The 23,358-nt window shown below is 36.2% G+C and overlaps 1 protein-coding gene across 7 annotated transcripts in view; it reads right to left on the reverse strand.

Annotated features, from left to right (window-relative positions):
* Positions 1 to 23,358, reverse strand: part of CAMK2D (calcium/calmodulin dependent protein kinase II delta) — a 344,903-nt gene that overhangs the window by 27,313 nt on the left and 294,232 nt on the right. For 2 of the 7 annotated variants that reach the window (XM_021001407.2, XM_021001414.2), the window contains 2 exons: positions 17,299 to 17,340; positions 13,993 to 14,041 (listed from right to left, as the gene is read on the reverse strand). In XM_021001407.2, coding sequence (XP_020857066.1) covers positions 13,993 to 14,041; positions 17,299 to 17,340 — 91 coding nt within the window. Of the gene's footprint in view, positions 1 to 13,992; positions 14,042 to 17,298; positions 17,341 to 20,819; positions 20,880 to 23,358 lie in introns of all 7 variants that reach the window. The other 5 variants (XM_021001411.2, XM_021001409.2, XM_021001410.2 and 2 more) reach the window with 3 other exon arrangements.

The raw sequence follows: 23,358 nt of genomic DNA on the forward strand, positions 1-23,358 counted from the left end.
AGATGACAAGCCATCTGTGTTTCGGTAGACAGTCTTTAAGAGCTGCCAGGGGCCAAAAGATTCATCAAGATAGAGCTGCCGATTGGATGATAAACCTCTCTGCATTTAGTGAGGCTGGTCCTTTGAGAACATAAACTCGGACCCACACTCAAAGCATCACCAGCTTGGCAGGATCTGTGGGAGACTGTGACCTTCTGCTCTACCCACCAAGAAAGCAAGATAATTTCCCTGCCACAGCGAGTATGATGAGATGCTAGAGGAACATCTACATATGTATATATATATGCAGTTATACAGGATAAACTTAGAAATGAAACGTTTAATGAATCTGTCACTTAAGATCCTGTGTGGCCTTAGACAAGTGGCTTAGACAGTGGGATATACAGGAAAAAGTCAGAGGATTTTATGTAAAATTCTGGGTTTGAATGCCACCTCTGCCATTTATTACACATAGGACTTTGGACAAGCTACTTCATCTGGGTTCAAATCCTACCTCTAACACTCACCTTACACAAGTCATTTACCTCACTCCTTCCCTAGGCCTCAGTTTCTTCATCTATAAAATGGGGTTGGACTAGATAATATCTAAAGCCTCAGCTCCAAACTTATGATCTTCAATATATATGAATGACCCATTTGATCACATTAATCATCCTAGAAAGTGAGATTCCACCCACTGGATCCAAAATACACATTCTAGAAATCAGTCTGCAGAAATGTTTGGAAGCAGGTACCAACCTGTGAGATTTACGTAGGCAAAGTCGTAGCTATTGGGCCAAGTGAGGCAAATGCCAACGTAGTGTTTTTTAACAGTCGGCAGTCTGTTGGGGCAGGGGCCTCATAAGTGATTACTCACTTCATACTCTTTAAAACCTAAACTGGGCAGGGGAAAGGATTCTTTCAAACCCGAAGCTTTGAAATGAGTCATGATAGCACATGGGGTGCTTTAGTGATCTTTAACACTGACACAGAACACGAGTTTAGAACTAGTCAGGGTGGATTCCAGCTCTCAAGAACTTTCCTTTAAAGGCATTTGCAGAAATAGCTTCCCTTATCACTTAAAGGTACAGTTAACATTAGTGAAAGCAATGTGACTTCATTAGGAGTGATGGATTAGAAGTCCAGCCTTGAAGGAATCTGGAGATTCTAAGAGGCTGAGATAAGGCAGGACAGAGGACATTCTAGGCATGTGGCACAGCCAGTACCAGTCCTGGAGATAGGAGATGAAATGATGAGTGTGAGGAATGGTGAGTAGGCTAGTATGACTGAATTATAGAGTGCAGAGAGGTGAGTAATGTAGAAGCCTGTGAAGGGAAGGGAAGGGCCGGGTTGGGGGAAAAAGAGGCATCAGCTTCTTGGACTACAAAGCTGGTGTTCTTTCTCCTGTTTCACGATGTAAGCCTATGTGATCTTAGTATCTGGAGGCTGAAAAAATGAACCAACTAGTGGCTGCCCATCTGCTGATGAGCCTCTCTAAACTGAGCTGGGCTGATCCTCCACCATTTCTCTCAGGACTTATACTCATAGTTTTTCATCTTGGTAGGAACTGCCTGTTCTTGAGCACTCTTAGATTTTAAGAGCCTCATGTCACCTCCAAGTCAATGTTGAAGAATTAATTAAGACTTTATTGGTGCAGTGGACCGTGAGCCAGGAAGATCCAAGTTCAAATCTAGCCTTATTAGCTGTGAGACCCTGAGCAGGTCATTTAACCTGTTTTCCTTAGTTTTCTCATCTGTAAAATGGAGATCACAATAGCACCTATTTCCTAGGCTTGTTGGGAGGATCAAATGAGACATTTATAGAGCATTTTACAAACTTTACAATGCCATATAAATGCTAGCTATTCTTATTGTTAATAACAACGAGAAGCTTTGATCTCTTGAGTGAGACAGAAACATAGCTTCTCACACTTTACCAACATGGTAGATGTATATGAAAAAAAAATCAACATTTTCTTTTGAATAAAAATAACAGTACTCTATTATTTACAAAGCATATGAGTTAAGTGCCTACCATGTGCCAGGCAATGTATTTAGAACTGAGAATACAAAGAAAGGTAAAAAGTATATATGAAGTAAGTATTATCCCCATTTTACAGATGAGGAAACTGAGCACACAGCTGGTGAGCGTCAGAGCTGGGACTCTTCTTTAATTCAGATCTTTTGAGTTAAGGCCCAGTGGTCCTTCCACTAACTCAATATAGAAGACTGCTAATTCTTCCAAGCCTCCTAATTTATTTTGTATCTCTATTTCAACAGAATGCCTTCATATTTAAATTCTGCTTGGCAATAACGTGGTATGTGTGATTATGATACTATAATATTTAAATTAAAAAGTAACGAGCCAAAGGAAAAAGTCAAGGCACTTCACTTAACACTGTCTCAACTCCCACATGTCTCCCAAAGAAAAATATTTTCCATCTCAAGTTGGAAACAAATCACATCTCAAAAAAATCAAATTTCTTTCTGCAATATATGTTGGAATAGGTCACTGTTTGCTACTTAATCTTTTCTAAAAATATAAATATCCCTATTTAAAAAGTCATCTGATCAACCATTTAATTTCAATGGAATCACTGGATGTTAATACCTTAATTTCCCAACAGGGATAATGTTAAAGCAGTGACCATCAAAGATAAATCTCTCAAAAACTAAGCAAGTAATACATCCCACAGATAACCAACTTGCTAACCTCCTCTTCCTAAGCTCCAATCTGGCCTCAGACACTTACTAGCTGTGTGACCCTGGACAAGTCACTTAACTTGTTTGCCTCAGTTTCCGTATATGTAAAATGTAAAATGAGATGGAGAAGGAAATGGCGAACCACTCCAGTATCTTTGCCAAGGAGATCCCAAATGGGTGCATGAAGAGTCGGACACGACTGAAAATGACTGAATAACAACGACAATAACAAAAACCTCTATTAGTACTGAATATTTTACCATCCGATAAGAAAACTATGAAGGGCAGTCTCTGTGTAGGAGCTTCTCTCTAAGGAGGCAACAGTCTGGGGTTGGATGTGATATAAGCACATTGTCATCTGTGAACAGGGGCCACTGGAGGACAAGCCACTCTAGAGGGAATCCCACCTCCATTTGTATCCTGGACAAGACATCCTCCTCCCTGCCATGGGAGTGCCTTTAGTGAGTTTACATTTCATCTGGGTTTTTGAGACTATTTGCTTTTGCTTCTCCTTCCTGACTCATTTTCTGGCTCATCATCTGTATCACATCCCTAACTGTGGATATTCCCCAAGGATGTCTTTCTTTTTCTTCTTCCCTTACTCTGTCTCTATTTCTCTGTTTCTCTCTCTATCTCTCTGCAATCTCATCAGGTCCCAAGGGTTTAATTATGTTCTCTAGGCATATGACTCACAGATATACCTACATTATAGACACATATACATACATGTACACACATGTGTGTATATATGTAAATATACACATATGGGTACATATATAAGTGTATATATACAGATACATACATACACATATACATACATACATATATACAGATACATATGTATGTATCTGTATATACACACTTATATATGTGTCCATATATATGTATATTTCCATATACATACATATACATATATATATATATATATATATATATAGACACATATTATAGACACATATATAAGTGTATAGCCCCATATACAGGCCAGGTGTCTACTCTGAGCTTCATTCCTACATCATCAAATGCCAAGTGGACTCTAACCTTGATAATTTTTCCACTAAATCCCATTAGCCTGGATATAGTCCTATTACTTAAATGTTGCATAAACAAAACAAAACAAGAAACAAAAAAGCAAAAAAAAATGACTATTTGTCTAAAGTATTTTTAGGGCCAGAATACACGTGACAATGAGTTGGGCCCTGGATAAGGGAATGCCAACCTTTTGTATCTTTACTATTTGGTCATGATCTGAATATTCCTACTATCTAAGATACTTGAGACTTACAGAAAATTGAGAGTTCAGGGTCATGAGTGAATTTTACCTTTCTTTTTATCTGTTCTTTAACTTACTACTTAACTGAATTCTTAATTCACTGAGAAAGAAGGGAGTCAACCTTGCTTCTTCTTGTTCATTTAGGGGTATTCTGGAGCCACTCATGATGGGAATGTTAACTTTTCAATGTGAATATTTTCACCTAGAAAGTTGGCAAATGCTACAAATCAGGCCTTGATTCATTGTTTTGTTGACTTGAGAAAGTGATGGTGAAAATGCTTATAATGCAGATTAAAATTAAAAGTATATTGTGCATATATATTTTCCCCTGAAAATCTGGTTGTTAAACATTTATCAGCACATCCCTGATACTGAACAAAATTTATTAAGCACATTATGGAACATTATGTGCTGTGTCAGGAAATTAGAGAAGGGGGCAATAATAAGACTTCTATGTTACTGTCAATGGACTTGCAGTCTAGTAGAGCTAAAAATATGTGGACCCAGATGAATATAGTATTAATTACAATATAGGTGGAGAGTAGAATGTAATAAAAAAAATCGCTTGCAGTTGGAGAAAGTAGTGAATATGGAGGAGGTGGCATTTGAACAGGACCATGAATGGGAGGTAGGATGCTAAGAGGTGAAGATGGTAGGAAGGGAGAAGAATATTCCAAGTGCAGGGGCTCAGAAAACAGCATGGAAAGTGTTAAATGAGGTACATATTTGGAAGGTGGCACATGACAACACTATTGGATAATATATTTTACTATACTTATTTTTAAAGGTATTTTTCAGTAAAAAAAATTCACACCTAGCAGTTTAATGCCTTTGGCTTAGCATTAAAATCAGCCCTATCATATTTAAAGTGTGAGGAATATTTGTATCTGAATTTTTAAGAGGAAAACTGACAAAAGTTGAAGATGGTGCCTGGTATTAAGTTCACATATGCTCTTTTTATACTAGATTATTAGAAAAATATAGCAGATCATGAAGATATAACTTTGTTAGGACAAATGTTTATAGGATCATAGGAAGTTGAGATTATCTAATACAAACCTCTCATTTTACAGAGGAAGAAACTGAGGTCCAGGAGGGAAGTGGTATGGAGCAGAGCCAGGAGGTGACTTCATTTCCTCTAATGCCAAATCTAGTACTTTTATTGCTAACTTATGGCTGTCTAAGAAATTAAAATGCCAGAATTAAAAAAGAAAAAAAAAGACTATCAAATCAAAACGGCCACATTTTAAAGTCCATTTTTACCATGCTATCATATATTGATATGATTGCAGGGAATACTTTTTATGACAAATAACTATTCTCACTCAATTTTAAATTTGGGTTCTTTATGTAATTTATTGTTGCTGTTATTTTAGAACATTTATAACAGGTTATAAATTATTATATATTCCTTATTAATTACTACAGAGGACTTAAAACATTCTACTGACATTATTGTATTTGGGGGAGAGAAGAAAAATATTAAACAAACTGTATGTAGTTAACATCATAATCAAAATCCTTACACTCTGAGGGAAGAAAAGTAGCTTTTCCAAAGTCACCAAATGAATAAAGAATAGATCTGGTAACAGAATTGATATCACTAGCTTCTTTGCCAAATGAAGGGCTGTCATCATGCTACTGCTATTTAATGTATCTATGGAAGATATTTTAATTCTTCAAAATTGAATAAAGTTAAGTGGTAAAAAATTAATTAAAGGGCTGAAATGAATAATAAAAATATTTTAAAACTCAGAGGTAGCCTTACAATTAGTAGCATATTTAATCTGGTTTTATTAGGTTATGGGAAAACTTGAAAATTAACATGGACAAGATCTTATGTTCAACTACATTGCACACGTGACTATATCGTAATGCAAAATATCATAAACCCTCAATAACATTTAAAAAATATAACAGCCCCTGAGATTTATTCCTTCTCACTTCAATTCTCACAGGAATAGATATCTATGCATAATAAACAAAGACTCTTTTTCACCTTTTGAATCATTAAAACACATTTTAAGTGAAATTATAGAAGAATTTAGATCTAGAAACGGACAGAAGAAATCTTGCAAGTTCATAATTTATGTAGCATTATAAAACAAAAAAGGAAATGAAAATTACATTTCTTTTCCCCAGGCCATTTCCAGACTTCCTAAGTTGTTTTAACCAGTTTGAAAGGAAATAATTTGTTTATGTCATTTTCTATCTTAGACTCTGGAAGACATAATATAGAAAGGTATGCCACCAATTTTATTTAAAAAAAAAGACATTTTATATAACTTTGAAATCTATAAAGCACTTTACATGCATTTTCTCATTTGAGCCTCACAACCACCCTGTGAAGTAGGGACTAGAGACATTATTATCCCCATTTTGCAGATGAACATACTTAAGCGCAGCAGGTGGCCTGTGATTTAGCAGTCAGTAAACATTAGAGGCAGGAAGACATGAACGCACTGGCATACAGAATTCCCAAGATGCCTGTTTTAGGCTATATTTGGAGTCATAGTCTTTGGGGTTGATAATAAGCTCTGTCTCATTATCTCCCTGGGTTTAGGTCAAGGCAAAAACTTCTCTAGGACTCAATTTCCCTATCTATAAGATGAGGAGGTTAGACTAAATAATCTCTGAGACTTCCTCTGGTTTTTTTGGTCAATATGGTTGTCTTTCCTATTGAGTTAAATGACTCTCTGAGAGGTCTTGAAGCATTTTCTTATACCAGGTTAAAAAAAAAACTTGTTAGTTAAATAATTCATTATGATATGCCTATATCCCTATAGATTTTCTAGTTTCTTTTCATCTGTTCATTATTTTATTTAACTATTGAATAGCCAATCTAGACAATTCTTGATGATGCTCTAAGTTTCTTTTTTTTCTCTTCTATCTTTATCTCTTCTCCTGTTTTATCCTATATTTTCACTTTCTTTTCTTCTTTCCCTCCCCTTTTACTGCTCCCCGATTAGGTCTTACAGCTGCACAGAGCACCTGGAGGTATGTGTCAGGATGAAGCATGAGACCAAGACAGTCAAGCAGCTACTGAAGAGTGATGAGCAGAAAAGACGCACTGAAGAGCAACTTCAGAAGATGTTTCATAGCTGTGGAATGCTGGGAAACTGCAGCTCAGTGTATATCAATCAAAGATGGAGGGTCCGATTGTGAGCAATGGTTCTGGGCAGACTATGCGGTGGAGAGGCAGAGTGGGATGCAACGACAGGGCCTGCAAACTGCGGCTATAGCCACAAACCAGAGGACAGTCTTCACATGTACACCACGTGGAAACGACTTGCTCAGATACCACTTGTTATAAGCACACCCACACCCACAGACAGCAATGATGCTAGTGGGTCCATCTTTCAAAATGAAGGTTAACAATATATATATTTAGGTACCCTTAAATGACTTTTTTCTCTAAGTAAAAATGTTCATAAGTGTTTGTTAGATGTATCTTGGCTGTTACTGGAGTTTTTGTTTAAAAATATACATTACTAAGCCTCAATTGCTAAGCAACAATCAGTTTGTCAGTAACTTTGGTATATTTCACATTGTTGATAATTTGTGATTGATATTGGCCAACTTTCATGTGCAGAGCTGAAGAGATTAATTTCCCTTATCCCTATTAAACAACAAATAAACACAAAGCAGTTTTGCTAAAGGAGTATTTGAGGGGAAAAAAGGGAAAAAAACAAATGATGCCTGAGACCAGAGTGCTAGAGAAATAACTGAAATGTCGAGAATTTTTTCTAACAAATAAGGAATATGTAATATTTCCTTATATATGAGTATGCACATATACTTAAAGAGGTAAGATGAGCCTAAGTTATTTCAAGAGACACTTAAATCACGCATACTTACTAAATGTCTTTATCTTCATTTTGAGGGGTCATTAACACCAAAAGAAATTACAGTAACCCTCAGACAGAATATATTATGAGGATCTTACTCCCATCTTGGAATTTAAATGAGACTTTGAAGCACTTATTGAGAATCAACATATTCACAAACAAGAATGAAATCTGGGTATGAAAGACTACTTTTCTCACTTAAGCCAGTTATGACCTAATAGATTTAACTCTATTCTCTATCACAAGCAGAATGGTATTTCTCTAATATCAGATAAACAGGATGTCAGAGGAGAAACACTATAAAAATGAAGTACACCAGAGAAGCTCCCTCCAGATATTCCTATTCTACTTACACAAAGTTCAAAACCATTCCAGAGAACGATAACAACTTATTTCCTTTTTTTTTTTTATTTCTCTCCCCCCACCGTAGCTATATTTCTTTTTTTATGAATATGATTTTTTTAAACATTCTGTTCTTTTAAAATTTTGAATTCCTACTTGTCTTCCTCCTCTCACCCTCCCTCAGGAGGCCGTATATCAATTATACATGTGAAATCATGAAAAAATATTTCAATATTATCCATATTTTAAAAAAAGCAAGAAAAATAAAGAGAGAAAATTATACTTCAATTTGCAGAGTTCACCAGCTCTCTCTCTGGAGGTGGATAGCATTTTTTTTTTTTAATCACAAGTCCTTTGGATTGTCTTGATCAGAATAGCCCAGTCTTTTGTATTTGATCGTCATCATTATAACATTGCTGTTACTGTGCACAATGCTCTCCAGGTTCTTTTCACTTCACTTTGCATCAGTTCATACAGCTCTTCCCACGTTTTTCTGAAACCACCCCCCCCATCATTTCTGATAGCACAATAATACTCCATCATAGTCATATACCACAACTTGTTTAGCCATTCCCCAATTGATGAGCATCCCCTCAATTTCCAATTCTTTGCCACCACAAAAAGAAGCTCTACAAATATTTTGTACATAGAGATCCTTTTCCTTTTTCTTTGATATTTTCAGGGTACCATAGTGGTATTGCTAGGTCAAAGGGTTTGCATAGTTTCATACTGTTTGGGCCTAGTCCAACATTGTTCTCCAGAATAGTTGGACCAATTCACTACTCCACCAACGGTCATTACTGTGCCTATTTTCCCCTTATCTACTCCAGCATTTGTCATTCCTGATAGGTGTGAGGTGGTAATTCAGAGTTGTTTTCATTTGCCTTTCTCAAATCAATAGTGATTTATGCAGTTTTTCATATGACTATAGATAGATTTGATTTCTTCTTCTGAAAACTATGTGTTTATATTTTTTGACCATTTATCAAATGAAGAATAGCTCATATTTTTCTAAGTTTGACTCAGTTCCATACTCAGTATATATTTGAGAAATGAGGCATTTATCAAAGAAACTTATATAAATTTGTCTATCTTACTACATTGTATATGGTACCTTTTAGCACAATGCAGTTTCCCTGATTATCCCTTTAAATCAGATCTATTTTTGCTTTTGTTCTGTCTCAGATCATATTAGATTCTACTCCTGCCCCTAATTTTAACTCAGTGTGTATCTTTTTGTTTCAAGTGTATCTTTCATAAACAACATATTATTGGATTCTGGTTTCCAATCTGTTCTGTTACCTTCTTCCATTTTATGGGTGAGTTCATCCCATTCACATTCACAGTTATGATTACTGTGTTTCCTCTTCCATCTCATTTTATTCAGTTTCTTCTTCTTCTCCTTCTCCTCCTCCTCCTCCTCCTTCTTCTCTCTTTATCTTAAACCTCCTCAGAAGTCTTTTTTTTTCTTCTAATCACTGCTTCCTTTAATCTGTTCTCCCTTTTATCACCCCTCCCCCATCTCTTATCCCCTTCTGCTCCTATTTCTCTATTGGGTAAATTGCATTTCTATATACAACCCTGTGTGTGTGTGTGTGTGTGTGTGTGTGTTTCCTCTTTAAATGAATTCTGATGGAAGTGAAGTTCAAGTATTGCCCACCCATTTCCCCCTCCATTGTGAAAGCTCTTCCTTGTGTGCCTCTTTTATGTGAGAAAAGTTTCCCCATTTTACCTCTCCCTCCTCCCTTCTCACTGTACATCTCTCTTGCCTCTTTTTTATCCCTTCATTTTTCTTTTTTTTGGAGATCTTTCAACCTAATTGAAATGCCTTTTGCCTATGTAAACTCCTTTTAACTGCCCTAATAATGATAAGGTTCTTAAGAGTTACAGATATCATCTTTCCATACAGGAATGTAACCAGTTTAAATTTATTGAGTCCCTTATAATTACTCTTTCACATTTACCTCTTTATGCTTCTCTTGAGTCTTCTGTTTGGATGTCAAATTTTCTTTTCAGTTCTGGTCTTTTCATCAGGGTGCTTGAAAGTCCTCTATTTCATTAATTATCTATTTTTTCCCCTGAAGGATTATACTTGGTTTTCCTGGGTAAGTTATTCTTGGTTATAATCCTAGCTCCTTTGCCTTCTGGAGTATCATAGTCTAAGGTTTCCACTCCTTTAATGTAGAAGGCACTAAATCTTGTGTGATCTTGACAGTGGCTCCACAATACATCAACTGTTTTCTTTCTGGAAGCTTGAGGTATTTTCTCTTTGACCTGGGAACTCTGGAATTCAGGTAATATTTCTGGTAGTTTTAATTTGAGGATTTCTTTCAGGAGGTGACCACTGGATTCTTTCAACTTCTATTTTATTCTTTGGATCTAGGATATCAGGGTAGTTTTCCCTTATAATTTCTTGAAATATGATGTCCAGGCTCTTTCTGTGATTCTGGCTTTTAGGTAGTCCAATAATTCTTAAATTATCTCTCCTAGATCTATTTTCCAGTCAATTGTTTTTCTGATGAGATATTTCATGTTTTCTTCTATTTTTTTTTATTCTTTTGACTTTGTTTTATTGTTTCTCAATGTCTTGTGGAGTCATTTGCTTCCATTTGCCCAATACTAATTTTTTAAGGAATTATTTTATTAAGTAAGATTTTTGTACCTCTTTTAGCATTTGGAGTATTCTAACTTTAAGAAGTTCTTCAGTGAATTTTGTACCTCTTTTCCAATTTGACCTATTCTGCTTTTTAAGGAGTTATTTTCTTCAATAAATTTTTGTGCCTCTTTTACTATTAAGCCAATTTTGTTTCTCAAGGCATTATTTTGTTCAGGAATTTTTTGTGCCTCTTTTACCAAGTTGTTAATTTTCTTGCATCCTTCTCATTTCTTTTCTCATTTTTTCCCCCTCTACCACTCATCCCTTTCTGTAACTCTTCCAGGAATTCTTGTGGGTTTTGAGTCCAATTAGCATTTTTCTTTGAGGCTTTGTTTGTAGCTGCTGTTATACTGTTGTCTTGTTCTAGGTTTATGTCTTGGTCTTCTGGGCCACTGTAGTAGCTTTTTAGGGTCAAATTAATTTTGCTGTTTGCTCAATTTTCACCAAGTTTCTTGACTTTAAACTTTATGTTAAAGTTGGGCTCTGCTCACCTGGGAGTAAGAAGGCACTAGGACAAGCTTCAGGCTTTTTTGTGCTGCTGTTTCCAAAACTAGTTCTGGTGGTCTGCAAGTTTTTGGTGCTTCTAAGATGGTATGATGTAGGAAGAGTGTGGTCACTGCTTTTCTGATCTGTGTCTTTACACAGGAAGGGCCGCTGCTCCCCTGTAGCTACATGTGCTAGTGCTTGTTTTGGAACTGTGACTAGAGCTCCTGTTCCCTTGTGAGCAACCACCAGCACTCCTCTCCATCCTGGAACTATGACACAGAACTACTCATGGGCAATAGAATTGCTAATCAACACCAGCTGGACCCAGCACCAGTAAAAGGTCCCGTATAATCACTTTCTGACTAGTTGTCTAATGCCTTTAAGGAGACTCTAGGAGAAAGGGGAGAAAGAGAGGAGAGAGAAGGGGAATGAAGGAAGATCATCGTTCCCTTCCTTGTAGGGGTGGACCATCACATTTCATTTTCTACTATGTTAAGAAAGGATTATCTTCCATCTTCATTAAGCATATTCCTAAGAGAAGATAACTGTGGATGAGATATAGGAAATATTCTTTCTCTTAGTTTCATGTTGAAGTTATCTATAAAATTCCATAGGGAATGATGCAAATGAAGACTTGAAACAAATATGTAAATTAAACAAACAAACAAATAAAACCCACAAATATTGCTTGGATGATTGGGCCAATAAGAAATGATCAAATGAGATAATATATGTAAAATGTTAGACAAACCTTAAAAGCAATATATAAATGTTAGTAATTACTATTGTTGTTGCTGTTATGCTATTTTCTGAAACTCTGGAGGAGTTAAAAAAAGATAGGGAAGAGAATAAGCATTTACATAGCTCCCATTTGCTAGGCATTGTGATAAGGACTTTACAAATATTTTTTCATTTAATCCTCACAATAACCCTGCCAAGCAGATGCTGTTATTATTCTCATTTTATAGTTGAGGAAACTGAGGAAGGTGGAGGTTAAGTGACTTACCCAGGGTCACATGGCTAGTACATGTCTGGGACTGGATTTGAACTCAAATCTTCCTGACTCTAGGACCAGCACTCCATCCATTGTACCATCTAGCTGCCTCAAATATACTCTTCACTTGATTAACACATCTTGTCTAACAAGCCTGGTATCAGCATTGCATTGAGTTGCTCTTCACTGCAGCACACAGACTAGGCACTGATGAGCAGACTGATTAAAGAAATTACTCTTCTATAGCTTCTGCAGATGTACTGACTTGCCCACACTATGGGTAAAGTTTGATGAGTGATTCAGTGTGATAAATACAGCAAGGTATCTGTTCTACCAACTTTTACTAATTGCTCCATTCAACTGAAAATGATGCAGAAAACTTGTTGACCATAATCCTTTTTGCTTTCCCACATGTCTATGACTACACAGTCACTGAAAATGTCCTGGTTCTTTAGTTCATATTTGATACGAAACTTTACTGGAAGACCTTTTTATTCAGGGCAACCCAAAATAATACCAGTAATGGCTACATAGTTATTTAAAAACAAACACTCTAATGAAATTGTTTCAGGAATTAAGAAACAAAAAACCAAACAAACTGATGTTCAACTTCCTTTGATATGTGCCTGCCAAGTGATTCAATTGGACCAGAAATGCATTATGAACAGAATAAAAGAACTGCTACGAACTAATACTCTACATTAAGGAAAATAATACTATGAAGAACTGAAACAAAGTAATATAATCAAAACAACTGGTGGAAAAAATAAAAATTTAAACAAGCAAATTCACTTATATCAGAATGTGTGCTATATGTGTAGAACTCCTTAGGAAATAACAATAAATATGGCAGGATTTTGAAATTTTCTCATATCAACACCAGAATAAAACACTAAAGAGAATTTTAAAAAATCTGAAGAAATGTAAAAATACACAAAATACCTGGTAATGAACTAGCAAAAGGAGAGTTATGAATATCACCCTAGAGACAATAGCACATCAGAAGATTCTGGCTCTCTGACAATGTAGTTTGTCATTTTCACAGTTTGTCTTTCAAGTGGGATTTATAATGCTATTTTTTTTCCTGTTCCTAACCAGTGATTTCATCGTTATGAAAACTGTCTTCACTGATACGGATCAGCTACTTATCATTTGCACCTTCTAGTCTTAGGGAGTTTTGCGGGGGTGACTGAAAGGCTACATAACTGCCCGTGGTCACCTAAGCTAGTTGGTTTCAAAGTGAGACATAAACTCCATGGAGTTTTCCTGATTCCTAAGACGACTCTCTCTCTGCCATTATATCACACTCTTCTTCTGATATTCCACTTATGCACTTAACAGTTTTAAATGAAATCTGCTACCTGGTATAATTGTACATTGATGCAATGTCACTTGAATAAACAAAAGTGAAGTCTGAGGCTTTAAAATTACATTATAAGATTAAGTTTCCAGCAAACCTAAGACAATCATAAGCATACTTTAAATTTTAAAAAAAATTTAAATAAAAAATAAAAATAAATTAAAAAAAACTTTAAATAAAATAAAAATCTTTTAAATAAAAAAATAAGCATACTTTGGATATTATTATTATTATAATACCATTCAGAAAGCAACAATATTCTTGTCTCCAAAAATAATCCACTCCTACATTTGTCCATTACTATGAGTCTATACGTCCCTCAGTTTTCCAGGTGTTTAGGGTACAATCATACCTTTCACATCTTCATCTTCAATGGTTGTATTGGAACTCTCAGTGGACTCCTGTTAAGAAGCAAACATAATTAAGATGCATATGATAGCCTCACATCAGTATTCTCACACATTTAAGCAAGTAATACAGCTTGTGGTGCACAGGACATGCATATCCCAAAGCTGGGTATGTGAATGTGTTCACATGCAAATGGGCACACTGACTATGATGATTTTAGCAGGAACAAAATGCTAAATACTCTGTCCATTTCAAAAGGGAGTACTGTGATGACATGGTCAGTTTTGGGATGAGTATAGGCTGGGTGACTTGTAGAGCCCAAAGATCCCACACTTTATTTGAAAAATGAACAACTGAACTAGAATTATTTATTCTACACTTCTTTTTTTTGATAAAGGAGGTACTCTTCTGAATCTTAATAGGGAAGTCCCATTTCATATCATTAAATATCAACTTCAGAATATGAGAAATTTCATTATTTCTCAACAAATTTGCTGCTATTTATTGAATACTTAATCAATTTAAACTACTATGCTAAGCTCTATACATTATAACATTGTTTTTCTTTTTTCTTTTCTTCTTTTAGGTCTGCACCTGTGGGTTCATCTTTGTGGGGAACTTGAAGTCAGCAAGAGCTGAGCTTGAATCTTGCCTCAGATACTTACTAGCTGTGTGACCCTGGGCAAGTCACGCAGTTCCCTTACCTGTAAAATAAGGGAGGGGGGAAGGGGGTTGGAGCCTACTCTTTTTAGTGTTCCTTCCAGGTTTGAATGTTAGATGGCTCAATGGATAGAACACCTGGGTTCAAATCCAGCCTCTGACACTTACTAACTCTGTAATGCTAATAAGCAAGTCCCTTAACTTCTCAGACCTCAGTTTCTTCAAATGCAAAATGAGGATAATAATAGCACCTAGTTGCCAGGGTTATTGTGAGGATAAAGATATTTTTTATAAAGCACTTTGCAGACCTTACAGCACTATAAAAATGTTACCTAACTGTTATTGTTAACAACCTATCTACTCTCTATGCTATTCTGATCATATGATCTTGGATATGAAACTAATAGATAAAACCAATATGTAACTTTTAGTTTCATAGAATTGTTTAAGATGCTAAGAAGCTGAGTGAGTTGCCCAGGGTCACACAGCCAGTATGTGTTAGAAGAGGGACCTCAATCTAAGTTTTCCTAACTCCAAGGCCAATTATCTATCAATGACATCACACCACCTTGCAGCATATAAACTTGTTCCTGTGTGTTGAATGGTGCACTTGGGAAGAAATTCCATAACACAATTTGATAAAGAGATAGGATAATAGAATTGGATATATATTGAAACTGATTTTGAAAGAACTTGCCTTGAGATAAAAAACTACAGACCTCTGACTGCTAGATTTATTTGTCACATTTTTTTTTCTAAATCAGAAAACAGTTCATATTGGTAAGACCCTTTCTCCCATAATGAAAAGGCAAGGCTACATTCATGTGTATCGATGAAACAATATATGAAGTGAAAGATTAGTAAGACACACAAAAGGACACTGCCAATGTTGAGAGACGTGACTATTTCTTAAATTGTTTGATAATATGATAATACTTTTCAATCCCAAATGATCCTGTAATCTTTTTTATTTTATTTTTTTTGAGGGGGAGAGGAAAGAAAAGTCCACAAAAGCATGCCATGTTTGTCATTAACATGCCATTAGAAAAAAAAATTACACCCTTAACTTATTAAACTGTAAATGACTTATGAGGGAAAAAAATAGGCTCAGGCTTTCAATTAGAGATCACACATTCAGTGAAGTAAAAAACATTTTTTAAAGTGATTAGAAAAAAAATAACAACTGTGGTCAGTGTCCTTTTCTGAAACTATATAAAAAAAGCGAAAATGGTCAAAACCACTGAATACACTATTCACATGGAAAGTACAAGCATAAATCAAGCATATAAAAGGCACTGTATACAGAAAACCATCCCCATGCTTTTTGGAGGGTGACATGGTGTTCGATTCCAATCCATGATGCGGGTAAATGTCACAGCCATACCATGCGCTGTAAAACTAAAGTCAAGGATGGAGGAAGAGAGAATACCATGCGACAGCTCTCACAAGGAATGCAGCTAGTGCTATTGAAGCATCCACGCTGGTTGCTATGCTTGGTCTTTCATTTTTTGCTGCTGATGACCTTTAATGATAACTCTGGGTTTCTTTTTGTTTGTTTTTCGGTTATTTTAATTTTGTTTTTTTTTCCCCATGTGATTGTTTTGACTTCCTGAAGAAGTCAAAGGAGAAATCGGAGAGTCTGAAGAAATTCTGTATCTACATTCCAAGGCAATGCAATAAATCTAAAATGTTAGTGCCACAAACACCAATATGTTATCCCTCCCCTTTTTCTGTTTTGTGGATTTTTAGTGTTTGGTAAGTTAAGGTTATGCCAGAGGGAAATTATAACCTAGGTCTTGACCATTACCCTGAGAGAAATATGGCCCATGATTGAATATAGAAAAGAAAGATGGTAAAAATCTGTTTTCCTCTAGAGATGAAATGAGCTACATAAGAAATGAATCAGAGACATGTAATGCATTCAGAAATTTTTTCCTTTCATCCTTTAGATACTTATGCAAGTGTAAGTTATTTGTCTCCCCCAACATGCTGAGCAACCACATGATTTATTATTTTAGAGCAGATATAAGCATTGTCTTCTTGGCCTTTAGTTTCTCAGTCTGAGCAATGACATTTCTTTTCAGGAAGTGCACATGAGAAGACAAGGAACACAATATATAGGAGATAAGCCTCCCATGTTCTGCTCAAAGTCATGCAGAAAAACAAATACGTGGAAATTAAAAATGAAACACCTTGACAACAGAACTGATCCAAATGCAAAAGCTATGCCGAAACAAGACAACTCCCTGGCAACTCAAGTGGTAAGATCTTAAGGAAAGCTTGATGACGTAGCAACAATATCTAGAATTCCATGCAGAAAACATAACCATAGTCTGCTGCATGAACGTGCAGAGAGAAGGAGCAGATGGAAGGGCTTCAGATACACAAGCATCTTCAGAAAGACTTCAGAAATAACAAGGGATTTAAGTATACCATTTTTCTTTCAAGGCTTTTTTGGGTGTAAGTTCCTTAAATAAATTAGACCTACTAGGTCCTTGGGTTTAAAAAAAAATTAAAAGAGAAAGATAGGATGAAGATATGTTTTCCTAATTCTCCGTAATGAACTCATTTTCTTTGACTCTTCTGTGAAATGTAAAAGCATCTTGTGGGGAAAAAAAAAAGCAAGATGGAGTTGATTCTTTCTGAATACCTTGTTTCCATCAGGGTTGTGGATTACTGTAGTTTGGGGCTCCTGAGTGAGAACAAAATAGAGAAAGAAACAGTTTGCATTGGTACATTTGTCTTACTGGTGTAAGGGATAGAGCAAAGGGAGCCAACTTAAAAAAAAATCATTAACAATGACAAGAGCGGAAGCAATGTTAACTGTCCTCAGAGGCTGCAGCTAACAAGTTCTTGGATGAAAAGTTTTCTGCCTAATCAGCTCATAAAATATAATGCCTCCCTACTGTAGCAGCATGCAAAAGACCTTATTCATGGTCCAGGTACACAAGGCTTGGAAGTGAGGCACTCACTGTTTCACATTTTAACTTCCTCATTTTTAAGGTTTACCGTTTATTCTATATAATTGTATGCCACAGCGCCAACCACATCTTTCCATAATGGACAATTTAGAGAATGAAGGGGAAAATGTTGGTGAGCTCAGAAGCAATGCCATCAATACAGGTTTGCTTTTTCTAATGTTACAAAGCAGGGCTTATTTGTTTGTTTTGTTGATTGTCTGTACTTAAGAAAATGACGGAGAAAAGTCTCAGAATACAGATTAAACCAAAAAGAAATGTGCCATGCCTGGTGTGTGTGTGTTGTGTGTGTCAGTTTATTTTTAACCTTTACCCGCACACCTCAGCAGACTAACTGAAAGCGTTAGTTGCCTAGAGCACCGAGAGACTGTGACTTGCCAGGGTTAGCCAATATCTATTAGAGACAGGATGACCACGGGTCTTCCTGATTCCAAGACAAGGTGTCTCTCCATCCACTATACCACAATGCTTCTCAGCTATTTCCAGCTGCATTTTCTTCAATTCTAAAATTATCATTCATATAATAGGAAAGAATAAAGAATAATCAGGAGTGAACTGAGTACCCTTTGGAAACAATGGAACCTATTTTGATAACTACACAGAAACAGATTCAAGATATAGTTACTATATCCTAAAGATAAATATATGAGAATGGATTAAATAATTCATCTCTACTCATTCAAACACATTCTCTATGTAGGCTAATGTTAGCAAAAATGAGTAGCAAAACAGGCATCTCTGCTTTAAGAGCTAGATAGATTCTAGCAAAGTCTGCCACACAACATTTCTGTAAAGAAAATACTACTTCCCCAATGATATGTCCATAATAAAACTGGAGAAGCATTCACATTGTAGAGAATAATTCTCAGTATGGTACATTGAAAAAAAATTTTGGAAGAAGAAATTAATAAGGTGACAGTATTCCATATACACCTTGGGACAAGGTGTTCCTCCCTCTCCCCACCTATGGAATGCTCTTCCTCCTTGCCTGTGCCCCTTGGAATCCCTAGCCCACTTTAAGGCTTGGTTCACATTCCTTGATCCTCCCTCTAGTTGTTGGACCTCTCTCCGCTACCCGAATTACTTTTTATTTACTTTTTCTAGAATTTATATTTGTTTTTCTGTGTATGGGTTTTCCCACCAGTAGATCACATAATCTCCTCAGGGACAGGGACTGTTTTCTTTTGGTGAGGTTACATCTCCCTTACTTATCCCAGTGCCTGGTTTGTAGTTGATTCCCAATAAATGCTTCCTGAAACATGCTTCTGAAAAAAGTTATGAGAAGTTTTCAGTCCGTGAAGGCACCTGTTGAATACAATGCCACCCTACCCCTCTGCTGAGGTGGAAGGTCCACAGATGTGAAACATAGCATGTATTTTCAGACTTCTGCAATATACTTACTGATCAGTGTTGATTTGTTTTCCTTTACTCTCTCTTTTTTAATCTCCAAGACTATTATTTGTGGTTCTCTGGGAGGGGTAAGGGCAGAGATACCAAGGAAAATACTGATGATGTAAAAAAACCAGTTTTTTTAAATTTTTTTTTTTGGTTAGGCAATGGGGCTAAGTGACTTGCCCAGGGTCACACAGCTAGTAAGTGTTATGTGTCTGAGGCCAGATTTGAACTCAGGTCCTCCTGAATCCAGGGCTGGTGCTCTATCCACTGCACCACTAGTTGCCCCCAAAAACCAGTTCTTGATAAAAATTTATTTTAAAAAAAATTCCTTTTGAACTGGTTCAAATGTCAGTTCTGAGGCAGGCATGGTACTGACATATAAGCCTTGCTATTTATACTGGGAGTTACAGTTTACTTTTACTTGACAATCCTTCCTAAATTTGGAGTCTTCTTTCTATCTCTTGATACTTTGTGATTAATCTGTAGAGATTATTTTCAGAGATGTTCTGAGTCAACATTCCTGTGTCCCAAAGATGTACCTCTTATGCTTGCCCCTTTTGTTTGAGACTCACAATACTTATTAGAGTTGCACTACAGTATCATGATTGATCAGTAATAATAAGGACTAGCATTTATATGGTACTTTAAAGCTTGCAAAGTTGCTTTATGAACATCTCCTTACATATGTTCTTTCCCAATGATATGTCCATAATAAACCTGGAGAAGCATTCCCATTGTAGAGAATAATTCTCAGTATGGTACATTGAAAAAAAATTTTGGGAAGAAGAAATTAATAAGGTGACAGTATTCCATATATACCTTGGGACAAGGTATATATGGCAGCCTTAGAAAGTAGGTTACTATTATTATTTTTAGTTTACATATGGCATTACTATACAACATATCATGCCCGGTATTTTTTAAAGTTTGAGATTTTGGATTACGTAAAATGAAGAATTCTCTACTTAAAAATTTCCCTGAATTTGAAATTATATATGTCAAGCTTCCTCAGAATGATGGACACTTTAAAGGAAAATTTCCAAGATGAGAAGGGTTGACTAGAAATAATTTATCAAAGCACAGTATGATGTGAGAAACATTCTGAAATTCAGAGACTTAAATCTCGTAATTTAAATTTGAAGATTAAAAATAATTCAGTGCCTGCCAATTTCTGAGGGATTGAATTGATAACAGCTGATGTTTGCTCATGTCCTTCTAACAACCAACAATGTTTTGCAGTGTTATTGTCTGTATTAGAGAGAAACAGGGCAACACGAAGATTTTTTTCAGATTCAGTAGTGCCTTTGGATCTCATTAAGAGAAGTCTTCCAAAGCCTTGTTGGCTTCCAGACGAGACGGAAGCTGGAAATCTGAATAAGGCCTACTTGACTGCTGTCTGAGAGCAATCCTCTTAGCTCTCCTTGATGTCACCAACTGGGCCAAAGAAAAAGAATCATCATTTACATATTTCAGAGCTAAGAGCTTCATCAGGAGAAGAGCTAAGAGCACCCAAGGCAAAATCTATTCCGTTTCTAGCACAGCATGCAAAGAGGACCAGCTTTCAACAACATAACTCTCACTACCACGTCCAGTTGAGAAATGAAACAATCTAATGTTAGAAACACATTGCTGGCTTCCTCACAAAATAAAACAAAAGCGAAAGCAAAACCACAAAGAATGGACCACTTTAAAAAAAATACATCACATCTTGAAAAGCGAAACAATGGTGAAAACAAATGAAACAACAGAAAATAGTAAAGAACTTAAGTTTGGGTTGTAAAGAAGAATCCAGGTATACCAGCGCTGGGGTAGGAATATTTTCTTTGGGGCTGGTTACCACGTTGGTTTTGCTGTTGATCTGTAAGTATGCAGAAAATAGAAACAGACAAGCCTTAAACCTCCTGGTAAGCCAATATCTCCATAACGTAGCATGTCTATATCGAAAATAGACATGGAGATCAAGAGCAACTGAAGATGAAGTCATGAACTTGAAAGAAAGAAACCATGATGGCCGGCAGGTTTGATGATCAGTTCTAGTCTCTGGTACCCATCGTCTAGTTACAGTATTTGTGATGGCTGCATGATAAATCAGACCTTGGCTGCTTCAGCAAGACGCTGGGATGCCATATTAGTGACCAGGCAGAGGGGCTGCTTCTAAAAGGGAACTCGAATTAATTCAATGCCCATATGAGCGTTTTCAAACTCTCTGAGTTAGGTTTCCCAGGTTTCAGTTGGGCACCCGAATGAAGAGTTCTTCAATTCTCTTTATTCTTGGGCCTGAAGTCAAAAGCAAAATACAGAAGAGATTTTCTCTGGTGAGCCACCATCTGTTTGTTTGCTCTGTGGATAATCCGATTAGGAATTTAAGCTTTCCGTGGAAGTGTGGGCTTTGTCACACCTTAAAAACTGTTGAAGATGAGCTTGCTACAAGAATAAATTTTCATTTTAAATGGGCATGTCAAAGAGCTAAACTTAGATAACCACCCCTTTTTAAGGATATTTTGCATATAAAGAGGATTTTTTTGTACTGTTGCTCAAAAGGAAACAACATTAATCATTTGTTGTAGTACCCTTACTATGGTTAACCACTACTTTCCAACATTCTCTCAGCATCTCCCCATAGACAATCAGTTTGGTTGTATATCACTTCCAGTGCATAAGTTACTAAACTATGATTCAAGCAACCGAAACAAGGCAGTGACAACTGCAATGGTCCCTGCAAAGGAATCCAGCGAGGTATAACATTATCACTGTACCAGGGGTGAACTGGGCTGGGCTGGGGTGGATGGGTACCGAAATTGCAGTGCAAGATATTAAATTGTTAATACTTCGAAACCCATAGATTTACCAAATTGCTTTATAACTAGTGAACATGGATAGAAACTGACATCTTGTTAGGACTCCAGCCTCTCAGTATTTTCATTAATTATTATGACACATAAATGAAGCAATATATCACCTAAAGAAATGCCAAAATGTGTTACAAAGAATCACATGTGGTGGCTTAAAGGGAGTTAGGGTTAAATAAAACAGGTAAAGACCAAACAAGCAACATAATCTGATTGGTTTCCTTATGCTGCTTTTCGCACAAATTCTTTTTAAACTGCCACTTACTTACCAATGACAGAAGAGGTCAGAAAACGACAAAATTAATTTGTGAATGATATTTTCCTATTCTATACTGTGTTACTTTAATACACACTGTGTGATTGGAAGTATATTACTCTGTGTGTGTGTGTCTTTTTGACAAGATTTATCAGTGAGTTCAGTGACATGCAAGCAAAGGAAGAAAGACAAAATTCTGGTAGTGTTACTAGGAACCCTTCTGTGTTTTAGGTCACAAGTGAAAATTACACTGCAGCTTTTGGGTACATTTTTATGTAACTGACATTTTGGGGTCAAGATATGTAAAACTCAACATATCAATTTGTGCTCTGGCATAAAAGAATTTAAAAAGAGACACTTGAGGCTATTAATAGGGGAGCAAAATACAGGATTTAAGTTAGTACGGATAAAAAGGGAAAAGTGCATTTCCGATTTAGGAAAAATAACTACCCAAAAATACAGTTGTCTTTTAATCAAATATTGGAGTTTCTGAGGATGAGAGCAGGACAAATAGCCACTAAGCTGTGGATATGATTCTCATGTCACTGGAAAATGATTGGTATCTAAGGAAACATTTCTGAGTTGATTTTACATCTATTTTGAGGTAGAGGATGATTAATATTTCTTCTCGGAGTTAGGTAGCCAAAATAGCCCCATTTTAGCCAAAATGGCTCTCTCGGTACACACCTATATATACACACACATACATATATAGATATATAGCTAGTCATTCTCTTGAGAATAAAAAATGAGGCCCTTTTATTTTACTGAGGCATCCTCTAACATGCAATTTTTTAAAAAAATCACGTGTTAAGTGAGGGAGCCTTGATCTTCATTATCAGTAATGTTTAAATGTACTTGAATTAAATTTTTTTTTTCTAAAACAAAAAATTAAATGCTGGCCATAAAATTAAGTGTAGCCATAGTGGCTATCAAAATATGAAATACTCTTGCTTTAGAAAATAAAAAATACTGATTGTGTGTAAAACTGAAGTTCAAATGAACACAAAGAGGGACCTAGACTGTGATTCCATTGATAGAAGGCACTCCCACATGAGAAGCTTCCCTTTATAGATGCAAGTCAGCACATACGCTGTAACTTATGGTCTTAGAGAGCTGGCTGGCACAGAGAGGTAAAGTCACGTGCCCAAGTCTCACAGCCAGAAAGCATTGGAAACAAGTCTGTCTGGTTCCAAGACCAACTCTCTATCTACTACACCATGTTGCCTCTC

This window comes from Phascolarctos cinereus, unplaced genomic scaffold, assembly GCF_003287225.1.
Source record: "Phascolarctos cinereus isolate Bilbo 61053 unplaced genomic scaffold, phaCin_HiC Scaffold_9;HRSCAF=440, whole genome shotgun sequence".
Classification (NCBI taxonomy): domain Eukaryota; kingdom Metazoa; phylum Chordata; class Mammalia; order Diprotodontia; family Phascolarctidae; genus Phascolarctos; species Phascolarctos cinereus.